This window comes from Lissotriton helveticus, chromosome 3_1 (assembly GCF_964261635.1).
Source record: "Lissotriton helveticus chromosome 3_1, aLisHel1.1, whole genome shotgun sequence".
In the NCBI taxonomy this organism is placed as follows: domain Eukaryota; kingdom Metazoa; phylum Chordata; class Amphibia; order Caudata; family Salamandridae; genus Lissotriton; species Lissotriton helveticus.
The window spans coordinates 1,166,612,306-1,166,632,891 of record NC_136061.1 but is presented as its reverse complement, the minus strand read 5'-3'; the positions used below and the strand labels follow the sequence as shown (position 1 = coordinate 1,166,632,891).

The following is a 20,586-nucleotide window of genomic DNA, read 5'->3' as shown; positions in this document are numbered from 1 at the left end:
GTCTGGGTTAATATGTTCTCCCATGTTCTCTATATGTTTAATCACTGCTGCTTCCTCAAAGCAGGTTTGAAAAATCCCATTTTCAATTACATTTATTTTATTCTGGGCTGCAGATGTTGTAAATACCATTTTACCCTCACCTTTTAGTGCTTGGGGTAATTTCTGTTCAATAATCTGTGAATTCTGAGTTTCTGAAATAAACCCTGCCATAATCACTCCTTCTGCAGCCCTTTGCACCTTTTCAGTAGGGCCCATATTAATTGGGACAGTCATAATTTTTCTAGGCATTATCTGTGCATCTGCAGTTTGCAATTCTTGGACTGAGTCAGGCACAATTGAAGCAGTAACACCTGGAGGTATCACTGTCAGTACTGAATCAACAGGTAATGGTTCAATATAAAATGTCTGCACATTTCTCTCAGTCTGTATTTCTCTCTGTTCAACAGAAGCAGTAACCCCTGTAATATTTACTGGTGCACTATTTTCAGTCTTTTTCATGGGAACCACATAAAGTGGTAGACACTCAGTTAACAATGCATCCATTTTTTCATCCCCTGAATCAATATTTATTTGAAGCTCTTTTTCATCACTAATTTTCTTCTCCTGCATCTGGTGCTTTACCTTTTTATCCTCACTTGCTTTTTCTCTTGCTTTCTTTTCCCACAGGCTTAAGGCCTCAAATTGTGCAGCTTTAGATGATGTCTTTATTTCACATAACACTTCCCTTAATTTGTCAATAATTTGCAATTCAAAAGTACCATTATTTGGAAACCTCAAAGCACCCTCTTTTTCAGTAATCTTGCACCATTGTTGAACCCACATACATGTGTTTTGTCCCAAACTGGTAGACATAAAATGCACAGGTGTTCCTTCAGGAGCATCACCAATAAAAAACGAATTTTTCACTTTACCTCCTAACAGCTTCTTTAAACCTTCAAACATTTTCATTTTTGCAATAGTTCAATGCAATTTCTTTTCTCCAAAGCTGTCAGTCTCAATTTTAGTCAGTTTTACTCCTACCACTGACCCTCCACAAATCTTACTGCAATATTTCTCTTAATCAATAACTCTGTTAGTAACAACATAAATACATTCGCTACTCTGTCTGTTGTGCTAAATAAAGGATAGATTATATTCACTGCGAGTAACACATTCCGCTTACCCTTCACAAAGTAAGACTTTCCGTTTACTCTTCAAACACTACAGGTAAATCCCTTCCGCTTACCTTTCACTCAAGCTCAGAAGAACCTGCTACTCCTTTGGACTTATCCTTCAGGATATATCTTAGTCCAAAGTTTCACCAGCGAACACTTTTGCTGTCAATCAAGCTTAGAAGAACCTGCTACTCCTTTAGTGTGACCCTTTCTAGGTGATATCAGACCAAAGTTTCACCAGCTAACTCTTTGCTATCAATCACTCACACAGAAAATAGTCCCTAATTTAACACTGCCAGCCCTACCTAGCTTCTCAGTGTTATTCCAACAGGCGAGTAACCTCAGTGCAGTGTGGCTTCCATTTACCACCCGCTATTCCTTCCCGGGATTCCACAGGTGTGCATACCTGCGTGTTCCAGACAACATAGAACAAGACACTAACTTAACATGAAGAGTTAAAACATGTAATCAATAACCAAAAAAGTATGTCCTATGAAATTACCAATATAATCAATAACACCATCAATTCAAAATGAGCAAAATGTCACCAACAGTAAAAAATCCTTACTATTTTCAACACTTCAAAAATACATGCTAGCATATTAACAACATTTCACAACCCTATTGATACTCACACCACTTCTTGCATCACCTGCCAGTACTGCTTTGCCAGTCTTCAGGTTCTGAGCATTGGAGTCAGGAATCAGGACTTGGACATTTATCTAACTTGGGCAATTATTTTATTTCCCTCTTAAGGTCAATGATCCATTAGTTGAGTAGGTGATGATGAAATCAATAATTACTAATCACCAAACTAATCAATAATAACCATCCTCTGCTTACCAAAAAAACTGATAGAGCGCGCGAGGTCACCCGACCAATAATTTCGCCGCTTCCGGCTTCGGGCCCATATATTTCAATTCACCTTATACATTGACCGGGTGACTTCACGGGCTGCTACCAATTTGTGTGAATTCCCTACTGTTATTCCTCAGCGTACCCGACTTACCATCCACCGACACGGGTACCTATGACCACAATGGATCAGGGAGCTAGCTGTAAAAGGAAAGGCAGCAAGATACAAACCCAACCAATAACATTCAATTTATCTGTAAAATGACCACGGACAACTGGAAGTTTTTAAAATGTTTATCTAAAGTTCGTTTTCAGATATCATGAGATTCACAAGAATAAGACAATCGATAATCAAGATAATGAAAAGTACATAACTATAGAGAAATAAAGTCAGGGTAATCATGGAAATGCTAATATGAGATGCAACAGGAATATGCTATGCATTTAGGGCAAAAGTCCTTTAGACAATTTTAGTAAGGAGGTTCTAGACCATATCAGAAAATGACAAACCACAATGCAAAATATAATCTCTAACAGGTAGGGTAACATGGGAAAACGTTAAGAAATAAATGCAAATGACTTTACGTTTCAATAGTTGCGGAAAGCATGGAAAATTTACATATGCAAAGGTGTGTTCTTTATTGAAGCAAAAGACAGAAAAATAGAAAGGTGCAAGGTTTAAAGAATTTCAGAGCAATATTTACCTAGACTGGTGTGGAAACCAAACCCTGGCCACGGGTCAGTTTAAGGACAGGAAACCCTCAAGGAAGGATACCCCTCAATGGACAGCAGGTGCAGAATGGACACCCAGGACAGAACAGGAAACCCTCAGATTAGGAATCAGGACAGGACCCTCAGGACAGGAACCCCTCAATACAGGACCGCTCAGGACAGGACCAGCACCCGCAGTTCGGAAGCAACGCCTGCGCTCCACCCTCTCTGCAGCTATTGATCAAGACCCCGATTGGGTCAGCGAACTCCCAGCAAAGTGCTTCGCCAGCACTTTAAGGTTCAGTAGAACCTTAGTCTATGGTCAATTTCGGACAGAGTGCTCCGCAGCTCTCTGTATCTTTAGTCACCTATTGAGTACGATGGGTCAGTGACAGGTCAGCTAAACCAGACAAGTCGGACAATTTCCCTAGGTGAACCCAGGGTAGTTATACTGTTTTGGGACGGTGTACCACCCCCCAATGTTGCAAAGTGTCAGAATCCCTCAATTTCGATTGGTCCTAAGGTAGGATTTGGGTAACACACCAATCAGAACACACTATTTGGATGCCTACTTTGCATCTCTGGGTACCGCCTAGCGAGATTGGGGTTCTCATGAGAAAGTCCAGGGAAATACAATGACATTATAACATTGTTTCGGAATAGGGACACATGACTCCGTCCTGCTGGGTTCGCAGGTCAGTTTCTCAGGAGCATCTTGCCCATCCCTGCCAGCTGGCTGAGTTCCATCAGCCAAGGTTGACTTCTCCCCAGGCGGACGGTCCTGCGCAGTAAGGACCTCCAAGATGGCTTTCGGCTCAGTCAGACCCCCATTCCCCGCGGTACATGAAAAGTAAGCGAGAACAAATGAATACATAGAAATAACGATATGAAAACACATCATAGGTTTTGTACTTTCAACTTATCACTATAAAAATATACTATGCAGTCTAAATGTTAGCTACATATACACAGGCACAAGAGCAACTGCACGAGCAGTACCACGTTATTACCAAAGCTATGTATTACGCATGCGCATCTTTTCCCTCCAAGCCTGCAAACACGTCAGGACACGTGAGTGAGACTGACGCATGCGCAGAAGCTATTTAAAAGCAGCGGCCATTTTATAGACTCGAATTAATCGTATTAGAAATACACATGTGCAAGCTTCATCTATTACGTTCAAACATGAAATAAAGATTAGTAAGACGTACAATTTATTAATTGATTACACATGAGCGAGGTTCATGACTAAAGCAAGTCGCAAATGCGAAGCTCTGCTTCATCATATATATATATATATATATATATATATATATATATATATATATATATATATCGCTAATATTTTTATCTGCTGACACCAATACGAGGGTTTTGGACAAGTGTTCCAAGGGACTTACGTTCCACTCCAATCAATGGGTGCTGATCAAAAATATCCCAGCTATTCTCGATGCTTCTGAAGAGTAATGCTCAAGTATTTACAAGAGTTGGACATCATAGACAATGTGTTTTGGGCAGTGAACCCATCGATACGGGTGATTATTGCTCAAAAAAACTAAAACACTAGCTCGAACTTCCATAAGTACTACATTTCAACAAAACGGAAATGTTATTGGTGCTAACCTAGAAAATGACTCTGTTTCTACCCTAACAAACTGAATGTTATGCCATTTGAAGAATCTTTAGAAAAAATTCTTGATCGCTTCTAAGGTAGACATCAGGATAACGATTGTTTAATTTCTGCATTATTATGGACAGATCTTGTTTCTGACACTGACCACTAACATTGCTCGTTTTAGTTTGCAGGCAATCGAACATGATTTCAGCGAACAGAAATAAATTACAGGTGTTGCTGGCGATCACTATCTTATTTCTGCTGGCTTTATTCTGGCACCAGAATATAATAGAGGTATGTAAACATGCCAATGGGTACTGGAATAATTCTCTATTGTTCTAAGGAGCACAGAAGAACAAGGATCTAAACTCTTGTATTTTGCTAAACGAATTCATTTCTATTTGATGTATCATGTGATTAATGCTCTTGTGCTCCTATGGATATTTAGATATTTTGTTATAAAAAGTCTAGATACTGATTTATTCACTGTGACCTGTGAACAAGGTTATGAGTATTCGTCTATTTAGTCTTTTGTGTAAAGTTGTGTACTGTGATGTAGTATGTAGAGTATGTCCTAATGGATATATGGACTTTAAATGTTTTGTTTAAATCTTTTTTAAATTGTTCATTTATGTATTGTTTAAAAAGTGTGGACCATTTTCACTTTTCATACAGAAAAAAAGTTAATGAAGATATAAACGTATGAAATAAAAGGTATAAATAAAATACCGGAACAAACAAAAAGAAATGTGTTTGGCCATGAAGCAATAAGTATAAGAACTTATAAATAAATTGAGGTTCAGGCCATCTTTTTTCACTTATGTATACGGCCCTGCCTAGTCCTCGTTCCTTAGGGCCAAACTCCTTAATCTCTTCAAACTATTGTTCTAGGGGGCACTGGCAGGGTCGGACTGGTCTTTAGTGCAATCAAGTGATCTGGTCTGGCAGATCAGTGTGTGGGCCGGTTTTTATTACTGTTGATGTCACTGATATTTGCCATTTCTTTTAGGGGTCTGCTTCACTAATGGGGGCCGCTTTTATGTTGGTACCCTGGCTTATTTTTTTGTCCCAGGCTGACCCTGGACACTAGTGCACCAGACAGGTCTTCACAATACCTCTATAGAGTGATGTAATGAACTATTTCTGAGAAACATGGTTGCCATAACAACATACACACTAAATGCCAGTATCCCATAACACACCAATCATACACCACCTTGAATCATTGCTATTGATTGTTCATCAGTCCGGATTTGAGGCTTGCCGCCATTATTGGGCGATACAAATTGTTCAGTTTAGATAGCTGAACTCTCTCTTTCTCTCTCTCTCTCACTCTCTCATAAAGATTATGTTCAAGACAAAACTCTGCTTTTCATTTGACAGTGAGATGTTTCCTATCGAGGAATTACTGTTTTTTCTGACTCGAAGTTTGTCTTACATTGGGATTCTCTTCATAGAATTAACTCCTATTTGACCATTTTAATCTTTGGCGCGAGCAGTCAATGGCATAGAAAGAGGGGCGATCAGGAAGTGGGAAGCGAGTAAAGTTGGGGAAAGGATTGAAGTGTTCTTACAAATTAACATGTTTAAAGACGGGCATGTCCTCTAAATGCCAGGGGCTCTATGAATGCACTAGATTTTTGTTGATACACATGTATGCAAATTAATAAAGTTAAAAAAATAATAGACTTATATAGTAGGGCTGTGTACTCAGCACTTCGTTTTTATCCATTTCAGTTTTCCAACCTTACAGAAAAGCTTCACTTTTGCCAAAGTAATGTCGAAGAAACCACCAATGCTGCTGGCCAAAAGCCGCCCTCTGAACTTCAGTTAAAAATCAATGAAATCTTCCAGAAAATTGAGCAGTCCCTACCCAAAGTCACAGTCGGCAGCAATTGGAAAATGTCTACCAGTGGCAGAAACAGCAAAGGCACCATAGTTAACCGCAAAGACCGGTATTGTGTAGACGAGGTTCTGACGGTTCAGTATGACATGTTCGACCACTTGGGAAATAGGAAGACCTATGGAGGGGACTTCCTCAGGCCGAGAATATTTTCACCTGAACTCAATGCTGGCGCCAGTGGAAGAATTGAAGATTTTCACAATGGTACCTACCATATCCATTTTACCCTATTTTGGGAGGGTAATGTAAAGGTTTCCACTCAGCTGTTTCATCCCAGTGAGGGTGTTGCTGCTCTGTGGCGGTCAAGGCATGCAAGTCTAGGAGTCCTTGGTTTCCAGGGCCGTTTTAAAAATGTAAATACAAATACTGAAGTCATCACTGAATGTGGATTTAAGCTCAAGACAGACAGTGAGGTGTGTGAGTACATCGATGAACGAGACGAAGAGGCCTTCTACTGCATCAAGCCTCCAAACCTGCCCTGTGGCTCCTTGAATGACATGAGGGCTGTAGACTTACGCAGCTCCTACCTCACTGCTGAGGAGCTGCACCTTTTTGAAAGGTAAGCATTCTGAGATTTGTTGAACAATACTTCTGGTGTTAGGATAATTGTCACTTGTGTGTAATTTTACCATTGTTTGCTTGAAGGCAGATATAACCACCACTTAAATATTAACATAGATGGTTAGACGTCGACTGGTGAAAGGACTGATTTTGTCATTGTAATTGCATTTATATAGCACCTGCTAACCCAGAATAGGCATCGCAGCACTTTTGGGCAAGTAGCATGCTGCTCCGGAACCCAAAAAGGATTAGTGGTGATTTAGTAGAAGGAAATATTAAATTAATTTGAACGGTGGACATGTCAGTCTGTTAGTTGGATTGAAAAGAATAGTGAAGGGATAGAAGGGGGAGGGTCTAGAAAGTTTTTATTTGGAGATCATAGCAAAAGAAGGAGGTTTGGGATGAGTAAAGGAGATGGAGGGGGTGGAGTCTCTAGAAGTGGATTAAGGAAAAAGATGAGGTATCGGATGACTCTAGGAGGGATACATGGGAGAAGGGTTTAGAAATGCTTGCTTGGGAGATCTGAGTAGTAAAAGAGGATCGAGATTATGAAAGGAGCAGTAGAGGAGGGAAAGGGCTATTTTGGGGATCATAATAGTAGAATGGGTTTGGGATGAGTCATAGATTAGAGATAGAGGATATATTGAAAACGGTATAGGGTGAGATACAGGTTAGTGTATTGGAGACGCTGAATTAGGAGTAAGTTAAATCTAACGATACATAAGTACATGGAGGGTATATATGAAGAGGATATATTGAAAGTCATATAGGGTAGAATATAGGGTAATGCATTGGAGATGTAGAATTAGGAGTAAAGTAATACAATCAAAGGTACATAAGTACATGGAAGGTGTATATGCATAAGGAAGGTAACATATCTAGATTTAAGTTATATTTAATACGCTTAGACTGTCCAGTGTCGCTGTACTTTAAGCTATTTTATTTGTTTTCATAATTGTTTTTTCTTCTACTAATTCAACAGTGATGCAATTGTAGACAGTTATGATAAAACATTACTTATTTATGCAGCTACCTATGTACAAGTTAATCATAGAAAAATATAACTATAGGTAATATGTACATTTGTTAAGCAGATCTTATGAATCTCTACATATTCATAATCATAAATACCATACACATTTATACAAAGAAATGAACATATCCAGATACATACATATAATCCAAATAAATCCTTATATACACCGGGACATGCTGTGCATTTATGTTTGAGTATGGTGGTTATGTGGGAAAGAGCCAACTCTTGAGTAGTCTTCTGAAGATTAGATAGTTATCTGTAGATCTTATGTTTGGGGTTAATGAGTTCCATATTTTGGCTGCTTGGAAAGAGAATGAAGTGCCACCTCTTGTTTTTTTCTTGCATTGTGGGATTTTGAGGCGAGGTGCCAATCTAGAGCGGAGGTTACTTAGTTGAATATATTTGGTGATTTTATTCCTGATGAAGAGCCGCCCTGTTCCATGTATCCCTTTGTGGGTGATACAAAGCAGCTTGAATGTGGATCTTCTGACAATTGGTAACCAATGTAGGGCCTTCAAGACGGGGGAGATGTGGGCTTGTGGCTTTACGTGTAGTAGTAGTCTGCCAACAGAGTTCTGAATGCATTGTAGTCTTTTCATTGTTGTCAACGATGATTCGTGGTAGAGGCTACTGTTGTAATTGAGTTTAGACATTACAAGAGAGAGGTAGTAACCTGTAACCTTGTGCATGACTTAGTAATATTGTGTGAGTTCCACGGATGAGAACTGGCTCAGTGTATCTACTCCAACAGTCCAATGCTTGAATTTGTTTTTTGCTCCCTTTTTAATTTAGAGCATTCTAAAATTAGTGAGTGAATTTTTCTAGTAGTACTGTATAGCCCCTCTGCCCCTGGCTATGTTGGTAATTAAAGGCCACATCCTTGTCACTGGGTCTAGCTTGCAGGTCGTGCCTATTACTCAGGTAAAACGCATTACAGAGCAGCTGGCTTTATTGCTAAACAATGTTGCTTTGCTTTCATGTTTTTCTTTAAATCAGGTAAGCATGAAAGACATATAGCTTGTCAATACTTGTTTTGTGAACAAAGTGGATCCCGTGAATTACTACATAAAGACACTTGGGTTTGTTCCAAGGTAGGTGCAATTAGTGACTTCTTCACATCCTAAGTGTTTTTTTTAAACATTTCTATATTGGGTTTTATAAACATCTTTATACAAAATCTACAATCTGAACATTTAAAAGTTTACAGTAGCAATCATTGCCAGAAATAACAGAAAAGCGATAACTGAGGTACAATGACTGGTCCTTACCTAATCGCAGTAAAACCTAAATAAAAAGAATCCACAGGGACAAAAAGACATGTGAGTAAACAAATCAAACTGTACATTAAGATGTAGCCACGTTCATAGTTAACTGACAAAGAGAATCACCAGGAAAGAGAGAAGAGAAGGAAATAAGAGGAAGAAATTAGGGAAGTTGTATACAGAAAAAAGAATGTAGAAAACATCAAGAAACAACTTATCTGGGAAATCAAGAGCTAGTGGACACCCTCGAGGTGACACAAAACGCTGTTACTCGGCCACAAGTGTGTGTATCTAACAGTTCAATCAGACTTAAATTCAATTATTAAGAATACTTACATAACCATGGCAATAACTAAATTGCATACTAAGGAGAAGTGGGACCCCCGGCAGGATAAAGGCAGGGGAAATATAGAACACCAAAAAACAGAGGAATATCTGCTCAGTAATTTCAGACAAAGCCCTAATAAAGGTTCCTTCAACTGATCCATTAACACCGGAGCAAACAAGGGCTGAATCAAATGATCACATCAAGAAATACAAAATATATAATAATTTTATTATAGGAAAGTTTTATCATTTCATAAACACATGATAAATATCAGACTACACCATCATTTAAAAAAGACATAAATCAATAGATCAAGTCCCACACAAAGTTCATACATCGCAGTCATACCAACATTCATTCCACATTTCAACATATCTCATACATCAATCAAACTATTCACATCACACATAATATCCAAGATGTACATAGCAGCCATAAGATGATTTGATGACAGATTGGAAACAGATCATTAAGGGGGTAGGGGTAGAGCAAGCAATTACATTAGACATCCGTGCCCATCCCGCATGTGACAGAAGGGGGGACTTCATGTACATCCATACCCGTAGTTGAATGGGTGCCAAGCGCAGGTTTTTTTTTCTGGGAACCGGGGGAGTATAGGGGCCCTAGCGATTGATGCTTCACAGTAATGCTCTGAGAGGGATACAAAAGAGCATATATAGGAACAAGTCTCCAAGTCATGCCTTAAAAGCAGGACACATTCTACATACAGGATTAGAACAAACCATACTCTGTAGGGGTGATAAGGAAACCTACCAGTAATGCAATCCTCATAGATCTTTTTAGGAATGAGCACGGTTCCTTCCTCACAGCCACAGGTGGGGAACAAAAAGATATCCCTGGCAACGACAGATCGGGCGACCTCTATCTCAAATGATCAAGGCCCCCATCAACTGGATAATGTTTTTGTCGATCTAGAGGGCATAGAAAGTATGTACAAACATGTGTCAAGTTCAACAAGGTCTGAGTCGCCAAAATCGGCCCCAAACCCCGGCAAACAACCCACGATGTAAATATAAGGCAGGGGGGAGTGAGCAGAAGCACAGGCAATTACAGTTCAAGACGGAGGACATAACCCAACAATCGGCACGATAAGAAAGGATATACACGGCCAAGCTGTACATTGTTTGGGCTACACCTCGGCAGCCCTAAATCTAGGGTGCCAAGTGAAGGTAAACTATGCGCTGGTACAGACATAGGGTCAATGTCTGCTATAAAGAGATAGGTTGCAAGATGGAAGGATGAAATGATAAAACCTTTCCTATAATAAAATTATTATATATTTTGTATGTCTTGATGTGATCATTTGAATCAGCCCTTGTTTGCTCCGGTGTAAATGGATCAGTAGAAGGACCCTTTATTAGGGCTCTGTCTGAAATTACTGGGCAGGTATTCCTCTGTTTTTTGGTGTTCAATAACTCAATTGCATCCTATACATTTGTCTGAAATAAATAGTCGACTTTTATGTATTGGTTGCTAACTATGTGGTTTTAACAGGTTCATCATAATATTGGTGTGTACCATTGGTGTAGTCAGTCACTTATAAATTTAATTCACCATCCTAAAAGCCATACACCAACATTTATTTTTGATTCATAATTATGCGTAACCTAAAACGCCATCAGAATCCTGCGTGACTAATACAAATATTCTCATCATTAAGTTTCAAGGTTTTTTTAACAGTTAAATACCAAATTTACCAATCAAAAAGGCTTCTTGTCTGGGGAAATACATCACTAAATAATTGGAGTTACTCACCCGGACGTGTACCATATAACCCTACTATGTAAGTGTAGAATCAAGTCGACGGACACAACCAGCTGAAGGCATATAAGAGTTTATTGAAGCTCATGAGTAGAAAAGGGATGTAGCAACCTCAGCCACAGCTACAGCCACAACAGGTGACAGCCTCTCAAGCCTCCGCGGCGCTTGCCTTGGAATCTTGGTCGTGGTGACATTCGAAGTGATGTCACCACGAGCAGTTCCATTACACGTGGTGCTGCCAGGGAGGGGGGGCAGACGAGTGGGAGATACCACACCCCCCCCTTCCCTACGGAATGAGACATTAGAATTAAAACATCAGAAAACAAGGTATACAACAAGAAGTTACATCGTCACATATTGCTCCAAATGTCTGGGCGGTCTGGTCACTCTCAGTCTTGTCCTGCCAACTGGGTGAGGGACCGTCCCCTGTTCCCTGGGGGGGGGGTTCCATGCTCCCCACTGAATTGTTTTCACGCCCTCCTTCCCTACAGGAATCCTGCCTAGGGGGGTCATACCTTACAACTGTTCCCAGGTTCCAGATCTTCCCTTCCTGGGTCTTCACGGCATTTCTAAACAGTTTTATAATCTTAGTGGGCCTGCTGTATTCTGACCAACTTGCCCTGCCAGTGGGTGTTCTGATCTTGATGTCATCTCCTACTTTGAACCCAGCCTCTTGTGTAGAGTGGAGTCTATCAAACCTTTCTTTCCTCTCAACCATGGCTTCGCTCTGTCTCACTAGCCCCTTCGATTCTTTGGAGTGGTCTGACCATCCCTTGTGCCACCCCATCCAGCCTGGCGATAGTTTAGTGTTGGGTATTCTTGCTCGGAGCAACTCAAAAGGGGTGACGCCCGTTGTCTGGTGCGGCGTAAACCTGTACGCTTCTATCCGTTTCCATACTTCTTCCTTCCAGTTCAGGCTGCTGGTCTTTGCCAACTGAATGCTTTCCTTGGGAGTCTTATTGAAGCGCTCGACCATTCCATTGGTCTCAGGGTGGTACAAAGCACAACGTTTGTGTGTGATCCCCCACTCTTCAAGGAAGTCTTTCATCTCTTTCAAACACAGTTGCACCCCATTGTCTGTGAGTAGACTGCTGGGTAGCCCCTCTCTTATGAACAATTCTTTAAGGAACTCAATGACGGTCTTTGTTGTGATTTCGCTTACTATATTCACTTCCGGCCATCTGGAGTACAGATCCATGAGCACCAGAATGTACTGTGTGCGCACTTCTCCCGTTAGAGGGCCAACGATGTCTCACGCCAACTCCTCCCATGGTCCTGATGGGGGTGGCCTACACACCATGGGCGGTGTTAGTTGTCTCAACACTTTGTCGCTGACACTGCACGGGATACAGTCTCCTACTTTCCTTTCAATGGCAAGGTCCATGCGCGGATCACTGACAGAATATCGACAGTCACAATATCGAGATGACAAAATATCGAGGTAAAAATATCGACTGCCAAAATATCGACTTCCTATCTTCAAACAGGTAAGTACAAAAATATCGAATCCAAAATATCGAGTGTAAAAAAAATAGACTGTCAAAATATTGATTTTTTTAAAATGTCTTAAAAGTTATTTAAAAGTAATATAATAATAAATAAAATTATTTTTAACTCATTTAAAATACTTAAATAAACATAACATTAAAAAATAATTAATATAACTTTAAAAAAATTAATTTATTTTTAATACATATATATATATATATATATATATATATATATATATATATATATATATCTACATATTATTAACAAAACATATACAATTTTTTTACCGTAGGATAGCAAGAGGTTTAAATTTACTGTAACGACTCCAGTGAGTGCAACTGAAGGGAAAGCGTTGGAAAGCGTAGGGGTAAAAATTACTATTCCCACTCCAGAGAGTGTAACAGTAGGGAAAGCGTTGATAGCGTAGGGGTAAAAATTACTATTCCCACTCCAGAGAGTACAACAGTAGGGAAACCGTTGGATAGCGCAGGGGTAAAAATTACTATTCCCACTCCAGAGAGTGCAACAGTAGGGAAAGCGTTGGATAGCGTAGGGGTTAAAATGACTATTCCCACTCCAGACAGTGCAACAGTAGGGAAAGAGTTGGATAGCATAGGGGTAAAAATGACTATTCCCACTCCAGCGAGTGCAACAGTAAGGAAAACGTTGGATAGCGTAGGGGTAAAAATTACTATTCCCACTCCAGAGAGTGCAACAGTATAGAAAGCGTTGGATAGCGTAGGGGTAAAAATGAATATTCCCACTCCACAGAGTGCAACAGTAAGAAAAACGTTGGATAGCGTAGGGGTAAAAATTACTATTCCCACTCCAGAGAGTGCAACAGTAGGGAAAGAGTTGGATAGCGTAGAGGTAAAAATTACTATTCCCACACCAACGAGGGCAACAGTAGGGAAAGCGTTGGATAGCGTAGGGGTAAAAATTACTATTCCCACTCCAGAGAGTGCAACAGTATGGAAAGCTTTAGATAGCGTAGGGGTAAAAATTACTATTCCCACTCCAGAGAGTGCAACAGTAGGGAAAACGTTGGATAGTGTAGGGGTAAAAATTACTATTCCCACTCCAGAGAGTGCAACAGTAGGGAAAGCGTAGGATAGCGTACGGGTAAAAATTACTATTCCCACTCCAGAGAGTGCAACAGTAGGGAAAGCGTTGGATAGCGTAGTGGTTAAAATTACTATTCCAACTCCAGAGAGTGCAACAGTAGGAAAAGATTTGGATAGCGTAGGGGTAAAAATTACTATTCCCACTCCAGAGAGTGCAACAGTAGGGAAAGTGTTGGATAGCGTAGGGGTTAATGTTACTATTCCCACTCCAGAGATTGCAACAGTAGGGAAAGAGTTGGATAGCGTAGGGGTAAGAATTACTATTCCCACTCCAGCGAGTGCAACAGTAGGGAAAGCGTTGGATAGCGTAGGGGTAAAAATTACTATTCCCACTCCAGAGAGTGCAATAGTACAGAAACCGTTGGATAGCGTAGGGGTAAAAATTACTATTCCCACTCCAGAGAGGGCAACAGTAGGGAAAGCATTGGATAGCATAGGGGTTAAAATTACTATTCCAACTCCAGAGAGTGCAACAGTAGGGAAAGCGTTGGATAGCGTAAGGATAAAAATTACTAATCCCACTCCAGAGAGTGAATCAGTAGGGAAAGGGTTGGATAGTGTAGGGGTTAAAATTACTATTCCAACTCCAGAGAGTGCAACAGTAGGGAAAGCGTTGGATAGCGTAGGGATTAAAATTACTATTCCAACTCCAGAGAGTGCAACAGTAGGGAAAGAGTTGGATAGCGTAGGGGTTAAAATTACTATTCCAACTCCAGAGAGTGCAACAGTAGGGAAAGCGTTGGATAGCGTAGGGGTTAAAATTACTATTCCAACTCCAGAGAGTGCAACAGTAGGCAAAGCGTTGGATAGCGTAGGGGTTAAAATTACTATTCCTACTCCAGAGAGTGCAACAGTAGGGAAAGCGTTGGATAGCGTAGGGGTTAAAATTACTATTCCAACTCCAGAGAGTGCAACAGTAGGGAAAGAGTTGGATAGCGTAGGGGTTAAAATTACTATTCCAACTCCAGAGAGTGCAACAGTAGGGAAAGCGTTGGATAGCGTAGGGGTTAAAATTACTATTCCAACTCCAGAGAGTGCAACAGTAGGGAAAGAGTTGGATAGCGTAGGGGTTAAAATTACTATTCCAACTCCAGAGAGTGCAACAGTAGGGAAAGCGTAGGGGTTAAAATTACTATTCCAACTCCAGTGAGTGCAATAGTTGGGAAAGTAAATACTTCATATATAAATATAAATAACATAAATAGTAATGCCAATTACAAATTAATTAAAAGATTTTCCAATTGTATAAAATATATAAAATAATTATTTATAAATCAAAATTCAAATTATTTAATTATAAAAATTACCAACTAATACTAATTAATTACCTATTAACAATAAATTAATTTACAATTTAAAAAACGAATCAATTAATTTTAATTACCAATTATATTTTAATTAATTACCTATTAATAATTAATTCACAATTAATTCTAAATGAATACCAATAAATGAATTAACATATTTAATTAATTATAATTAAATTATTTCCCACCCTATTCCCCCATAAACCCATAACCCACTACAGAAAATAATTTAATATAATTAACATATTTATCAATTAATCTATTATAATTAATTACGAATTATATTTTAATTAATTACCAATTAATAATTAATTAACAAGTATTTCTAAATAAATATCATTAAATAAATTAACATATTTAATTAATTATAATTAAATTACTTCCCATCCTATTCCCCTATAAACCCACAACCCGCTATAGAAAATAAATTACTAAAATTAAAATATTTATCAATTAAACAATTATAATTAATTACCAATTATATTTTAATTAATTACCAATTAATAATTAATTAACAATTAATTCTAAATACATATCAATAAATAAATTAACATATTCAATTCATTATAATTAAATTACTTCCCACCCTATTCCCCTATAAACCCACAACCCGCTACAGAATTATATTACACAAAAAATAAAAAATAATATTAACTTACCTTAAATTCGATATTTTTGTTGTCTATATTATGTCTAGTCGATATTATGTCCATTCTATATTTTTGATTCGATATTATGTCCATTCTATATTTTTGATTAGATATTATGTCCTTTCTATTCGATATTAATTTTTTTAGTCTATATTTTTGTTGCCTATATTATGTCTAGTCGATATTATGTTCATGCTATATTTTTCACTCGATATTGTGTCAAGTCAATATTAAAAACTCGATATTTTGACTCTATACCCCATGCCGGCCACCAGTAGTCTTCTCTCAATCTCTGTTTGGTCTTTGTGATGCCCAGGTGGCCATCATGAGCCATATCCACCAGATTTTTCCTCACCGCTGTAGGTGGTACCAACCTCGTCCCTCTGAACAAGCATTCGTCGACCACGGACAGTTCATCTTTGATGATCCAGAATGGCCGTAGAGCATCGTCCCGCTTATCCTCAAGTTTCCATTTGCTTTGTACTCTTCCGCACACTGTATCTATGAGCTCGTCTGACTTTAGTGCTTTTTTCCATGTTTCTTCTCCTATGGCTCCCTGAATTATTGCGCATACATTTTCTTTTTGGTAGTCTTCCATTTCCTCTTCCACTTTATCTTCCGCTCTGTTTCCATCATTTTCCATCACTAGTCGTGACAAGCAGTCTGCAGCAAAATTTCGTGTTCCAGGGACATATTCAACACTAAATGTGTACTCTTGGAGGCTTACAACCCAACGTCTGATCCTGCTAGAGATCGCATCAAGACCCTTCTTGCCGAACACCTCTACCAATGGCTTGTGGTCCGTCCGAAGAATGAACTTTGTTCCTCATAGGAAGTCCCTGAATTTGCTCATGACCAAGAATAGCGCCAAGGCCTCCTTTTCGATCACAGAGTAGTTGCTCTCTGACTTCTGCAGTGATCTTGACGCGAAAGCTATCGTTTCCTCCCCGCCTGCTCCTAATTGGGTGACGACCGCCCCTAGCCCTTTGGCACTTGCGTCGGTGGTGACTACGGTCACACGATTGGGTATGAAAGACTTGAGGCTGGGTTCTTCTGCGAGTGCTTTCTTCACGTCTTCAAACTCTCTTTGACACTCCTCACTCCAGCTGAACGCTGCAACCTTTTTCAGCAACTGTCTTATTGCAAATGTGCTCCCTGCAAAGTTCCATACGAATTTGCTGTAAAATTCCAGCATTCCCATGAAGGACTTGATTTCGTCTTTGCTCTTTGGGGGCATCAAGTTCTTAATGGTGTTTTGAAGCTCTGCTTTCGGATGGATTCCCCCTGCTGTTACCTAATGTCCCAAAAAATCCAGTTCCTTGCAGCCAAACATGCACTTTTCTCTTCTCACCGTTAGTCCTTGCGACCTAAACCTGGCTAGTACTTGTCTCAACCGCTTGTTGTGTTCTTCGTTGTCTTTTGCGAATACCAGCACATCGTCCTGGTAGCATAGGACGCCAGGGATGTCTCTCAAAGGGTTTGCCCATGAGTCTCAGGAACACGGCTGCAGCCGATACTAAGCCGAAGGGCATCCTCTTGAACTTGAATGCGCCCATGGGCGTCACAAACGCTGTGAGTTCTTGAGACTCTTCATGTAGCTTGATCTGGAAATAAGCTGAGGTGAGATCAAGTGTTGAAAACACTTTTGCGCCCTCTAGCATGCTCATCATTTGAGTGATGTTGGGAAGTGGGAACCTGTCGACCACAACCTCTTTGTTCAAAGCCCTAAGGTCAATGCACAAACGAACTGACCCATCCTTTTTCTGGGCTGCTACAATTGGCGCCAACCACTCTGTTGCCTCCACAGGTTCGATGACTCCTGCTTTGCACAGTTTCTCTAGTTCAATCTTCACTGCTTCCTGGATAGCAATGGGTAGCTTCCTCACTTTGGCTACTTCAGTTTGATTTTGTGGCAGTAATTCTTGAAACATCCGAGTTCTTCTCTAAATACCTCTTTGAACTCTGTCACCAAGTCTTCCCTCGATTCTTGCACTTCTTGTATAAGGATTTGAGGATTCTTGTTGGGATTTAGATAGACCCCTAACTCTTTCTGTGCCTGCCAGCCCAGGATGTTGTCCCCCACCGTAGGCACATAGACTTTGGATGCTGCTGTTCTGTTCTTGTATTCTACTGTGTCCCAGAAATAACCCTTCATGGAGATGGGGCGACCAGCATACCCCCCAGGCCTTACGTCCATCCTCATCAATCTAATCCTCCCCTTGGACACCCGCGGAAATTCCTTTGCGCTGATGATCGTTATACTTGAACAAGAATCAAACAATGCCTCTACTTCAGTGCCTTTTATTTTAATGGTGTCTTTGGGACTGCAGACCTGACCTCCACCTACTTGCAAGACTATTTCGTCACACACTGTGTTTGTCCTGTCCTTACTCTGGTTGCTAAACCCCAGTCCACTCCTGCAGTGTTGCCTGAAATGGCCTTTCTTTCCACACTTGTTGCATGTGAATTTGAGAGCAGGGCACTCCTTGTCATTGGCCATGTGTCCTTGCTTTCCGCATCTATAGCAGGTACCCTTGAATGACAATCCTGTCTTGCTCTCTTTCTGTTCTTTATATACCATCTTCTGACCTTTGACCACTGACACACCTTCACATTCAGTCACGACTTCGCTTACTTTGGGTTTGTCTTCGCTTCCTTTCCCACCACTGTCCTGTTTGATTTCACTGACGCACTGCAGCATGTGTTCCACCTGCTTAGCAACTATTAGGACTTCCCTCACTGGTGGGTCATCTTTCAACCACAACTCCTCACGTACACGTTCCGTCCTACACGCTAACACAAACTGGTCCCCTCTTCACTTGCGCCCCCAAACGTACATGTCGTGGCTAGTTTGCCTAGATCAGACACAAAATCTTCTACAGATTCCCCTTCCTTCTGTACCCTCTTCCCAAAATGGTACCTCTCCATTATGGTGCTTGTCATCGGAAGGAAGTGTAAATCTAATTTCTTTAGACTGATTTCCAACTCATTCAGACCTCTCGCTTCCTGCGCCCCTAGATCTGGGAGGTGATCCAACACCTCTTCCCCCTCTGCCCCTAGGTAATATGACAACAGGGCTACTTTCCTTTCTAGCCCTAGATTGGGGCCACACACCGTGGCATAGTTCAAAAACACTTTTTTCCATTTTTTCCATTGTATAGCAGGCTCCCCAGGGTTAGTCAGAAAGAAAGTGGGAAGTGTCACACTCTGCATAATGATGCTATCCCCAGGGGTCCACCTAGAATCAGTGGAACGTAAATCCCTTGATGTAGAAAGGGGGAGGAGTGCGAGCCAGATTATAGCTCCATAAAGAGCACAAGAAGGTTAAAAAGTAATATTCACAACAAAATGCCCTTTATCAAAAAACTAACAGTTTCACATTTACTGGTGGGTATGGACATTAAACCTTTGGTCCACTGGGTGGCACTGTGGCGCCAGAATCAGCTCCTAATGAGGGGAAAATGTACTTGAAGGATATACTGTTGTTTACTCTTGTACAGGAATACCACACAGTCTCTGAAACGGCCAATACGATTTAATCCCCTCTGTCCTCAAAGCAGCCGAGGTGTGTCACGGAAGTCCCTTTCACAAACGATCAAAGGCAAACAACTTCAAGGGGGAAGCAACTAGTTGGTCCACTCGTCGCGGGGAAGGTGAGATTAGTTCTCAAGTCGCGCTGATTTTCCGCTTCTTAATGCCCTTTATTCCGTCGTGCCTAAGATATCCTTAACGTATACTCTCTCACGCGCCGCTCCCACGCCTTTCACTTCCATGACAACATTGCTCCTTCCACACCGTTAGGACTCGGTGAGAGTCTATCTTTCCTCCCAATGATGCGGGCAGCTTAAAACAGTCAACAGCCTATTAATTACGCTGCGACTCACCGCTGGTCTTCTCCCTCCTCTGCGACCCACTACTGCCCAACGACGCACCGCCAACTTCTCCGCTTTCCGCTCTCCTGGGTAAACTGCTCTTCACTCCGTTAATACTTCCACGAAGTATACACCATCTCTAAGCTGTTTTGCGAGTCACGGCTGTTCTCCTTCTCGCTCCGCAACCTCCTGCTGCTCAGTGACATGCCGCTAGTTATCCTCTTGTGGATCGTAATTCTCTCTACTGCCAATACCTTGTAATAGGACAATATTTTTACGCTTCGCTTACTGTAGTACCACGGCAATCTTCTTTCCTTCGCATTACAAGCGTGTTGAGGTCGCTGTCCCTGGTTGACCCTCGTCGCCAGTGTAGAATCAAGTCACAGATGACGGACACAACCAGATGAAGGCATATAAGAGTTTATTGAAGCTCATGAGCAGAAAAGGGATGTAGCGACCTCAGCCACAGCTACAGCCACAACGGGTGGCAGCCTCTCAAGCCTCCGCGGCGATTGCCTTGGAATCTTGGTCGTGATGACATTCGAAGTGATGTCACCACGAGCAGTTCCATTACACGCAGTGCTGCCAGGGAGGGGGGGGGGCAGACGAGTGGGAGATACCACAGTAAGACCTAACGAAGAGCTTTGGTCTTGAAACATAGATTAGTCAAAATGGGTTTTTCGTGACTTGGAGAATGATCGAAAAATCTATGAATGAGACAGATTTTTAAAGCAAAGGCTTAATTGCAGGACTTGTGCCAAATCTTGTAAAATATAAATTCTCACAGGTGATGTCTAAAGATTTCCTCTAATATTTAATTGGTAGTCATCAGTTCCTCTCCATAAAGTACTGAATATTAATCTTAAAATTCATAATGGCACTGAAGTTGTTCACTTCATGACGTTTTTCACAGTTTTTACGATTTCCAGGTGCTG

At 40.6% G+C, this 20,586-nt stretch overlaps 1 protein-coding gene across 2 annotated transcripts in view; it reads left to right on the top strand.

Moving 5' to 3' along the window:
* LOC144823341 (NXPE family member 4-like) overlaps positions 1–20,586 on the top strand; it is a 411,382-nt gene that overhangs the window by 250,233 nt on the left and 140,563 nt on the right. For both annotated transcript variants that reach the window (XM_078681792.1, XM_078681790.1), the window contains exons 2-3: positions 4,520–4,629; positions 6,073–6,797. In XM_078681792.1, the coding sequence (XP_078537918.1) occupies positions 4,537–4,629; positions 6,073–6,797 (818 nt within the window). In that variant the 5' untranslated portion in view covers positions 4,520–4,536. The remainder of the gene's footprint in view (positions 1–4,519; positions 4,630–6,072; positions 6,798–20,586) is intronic.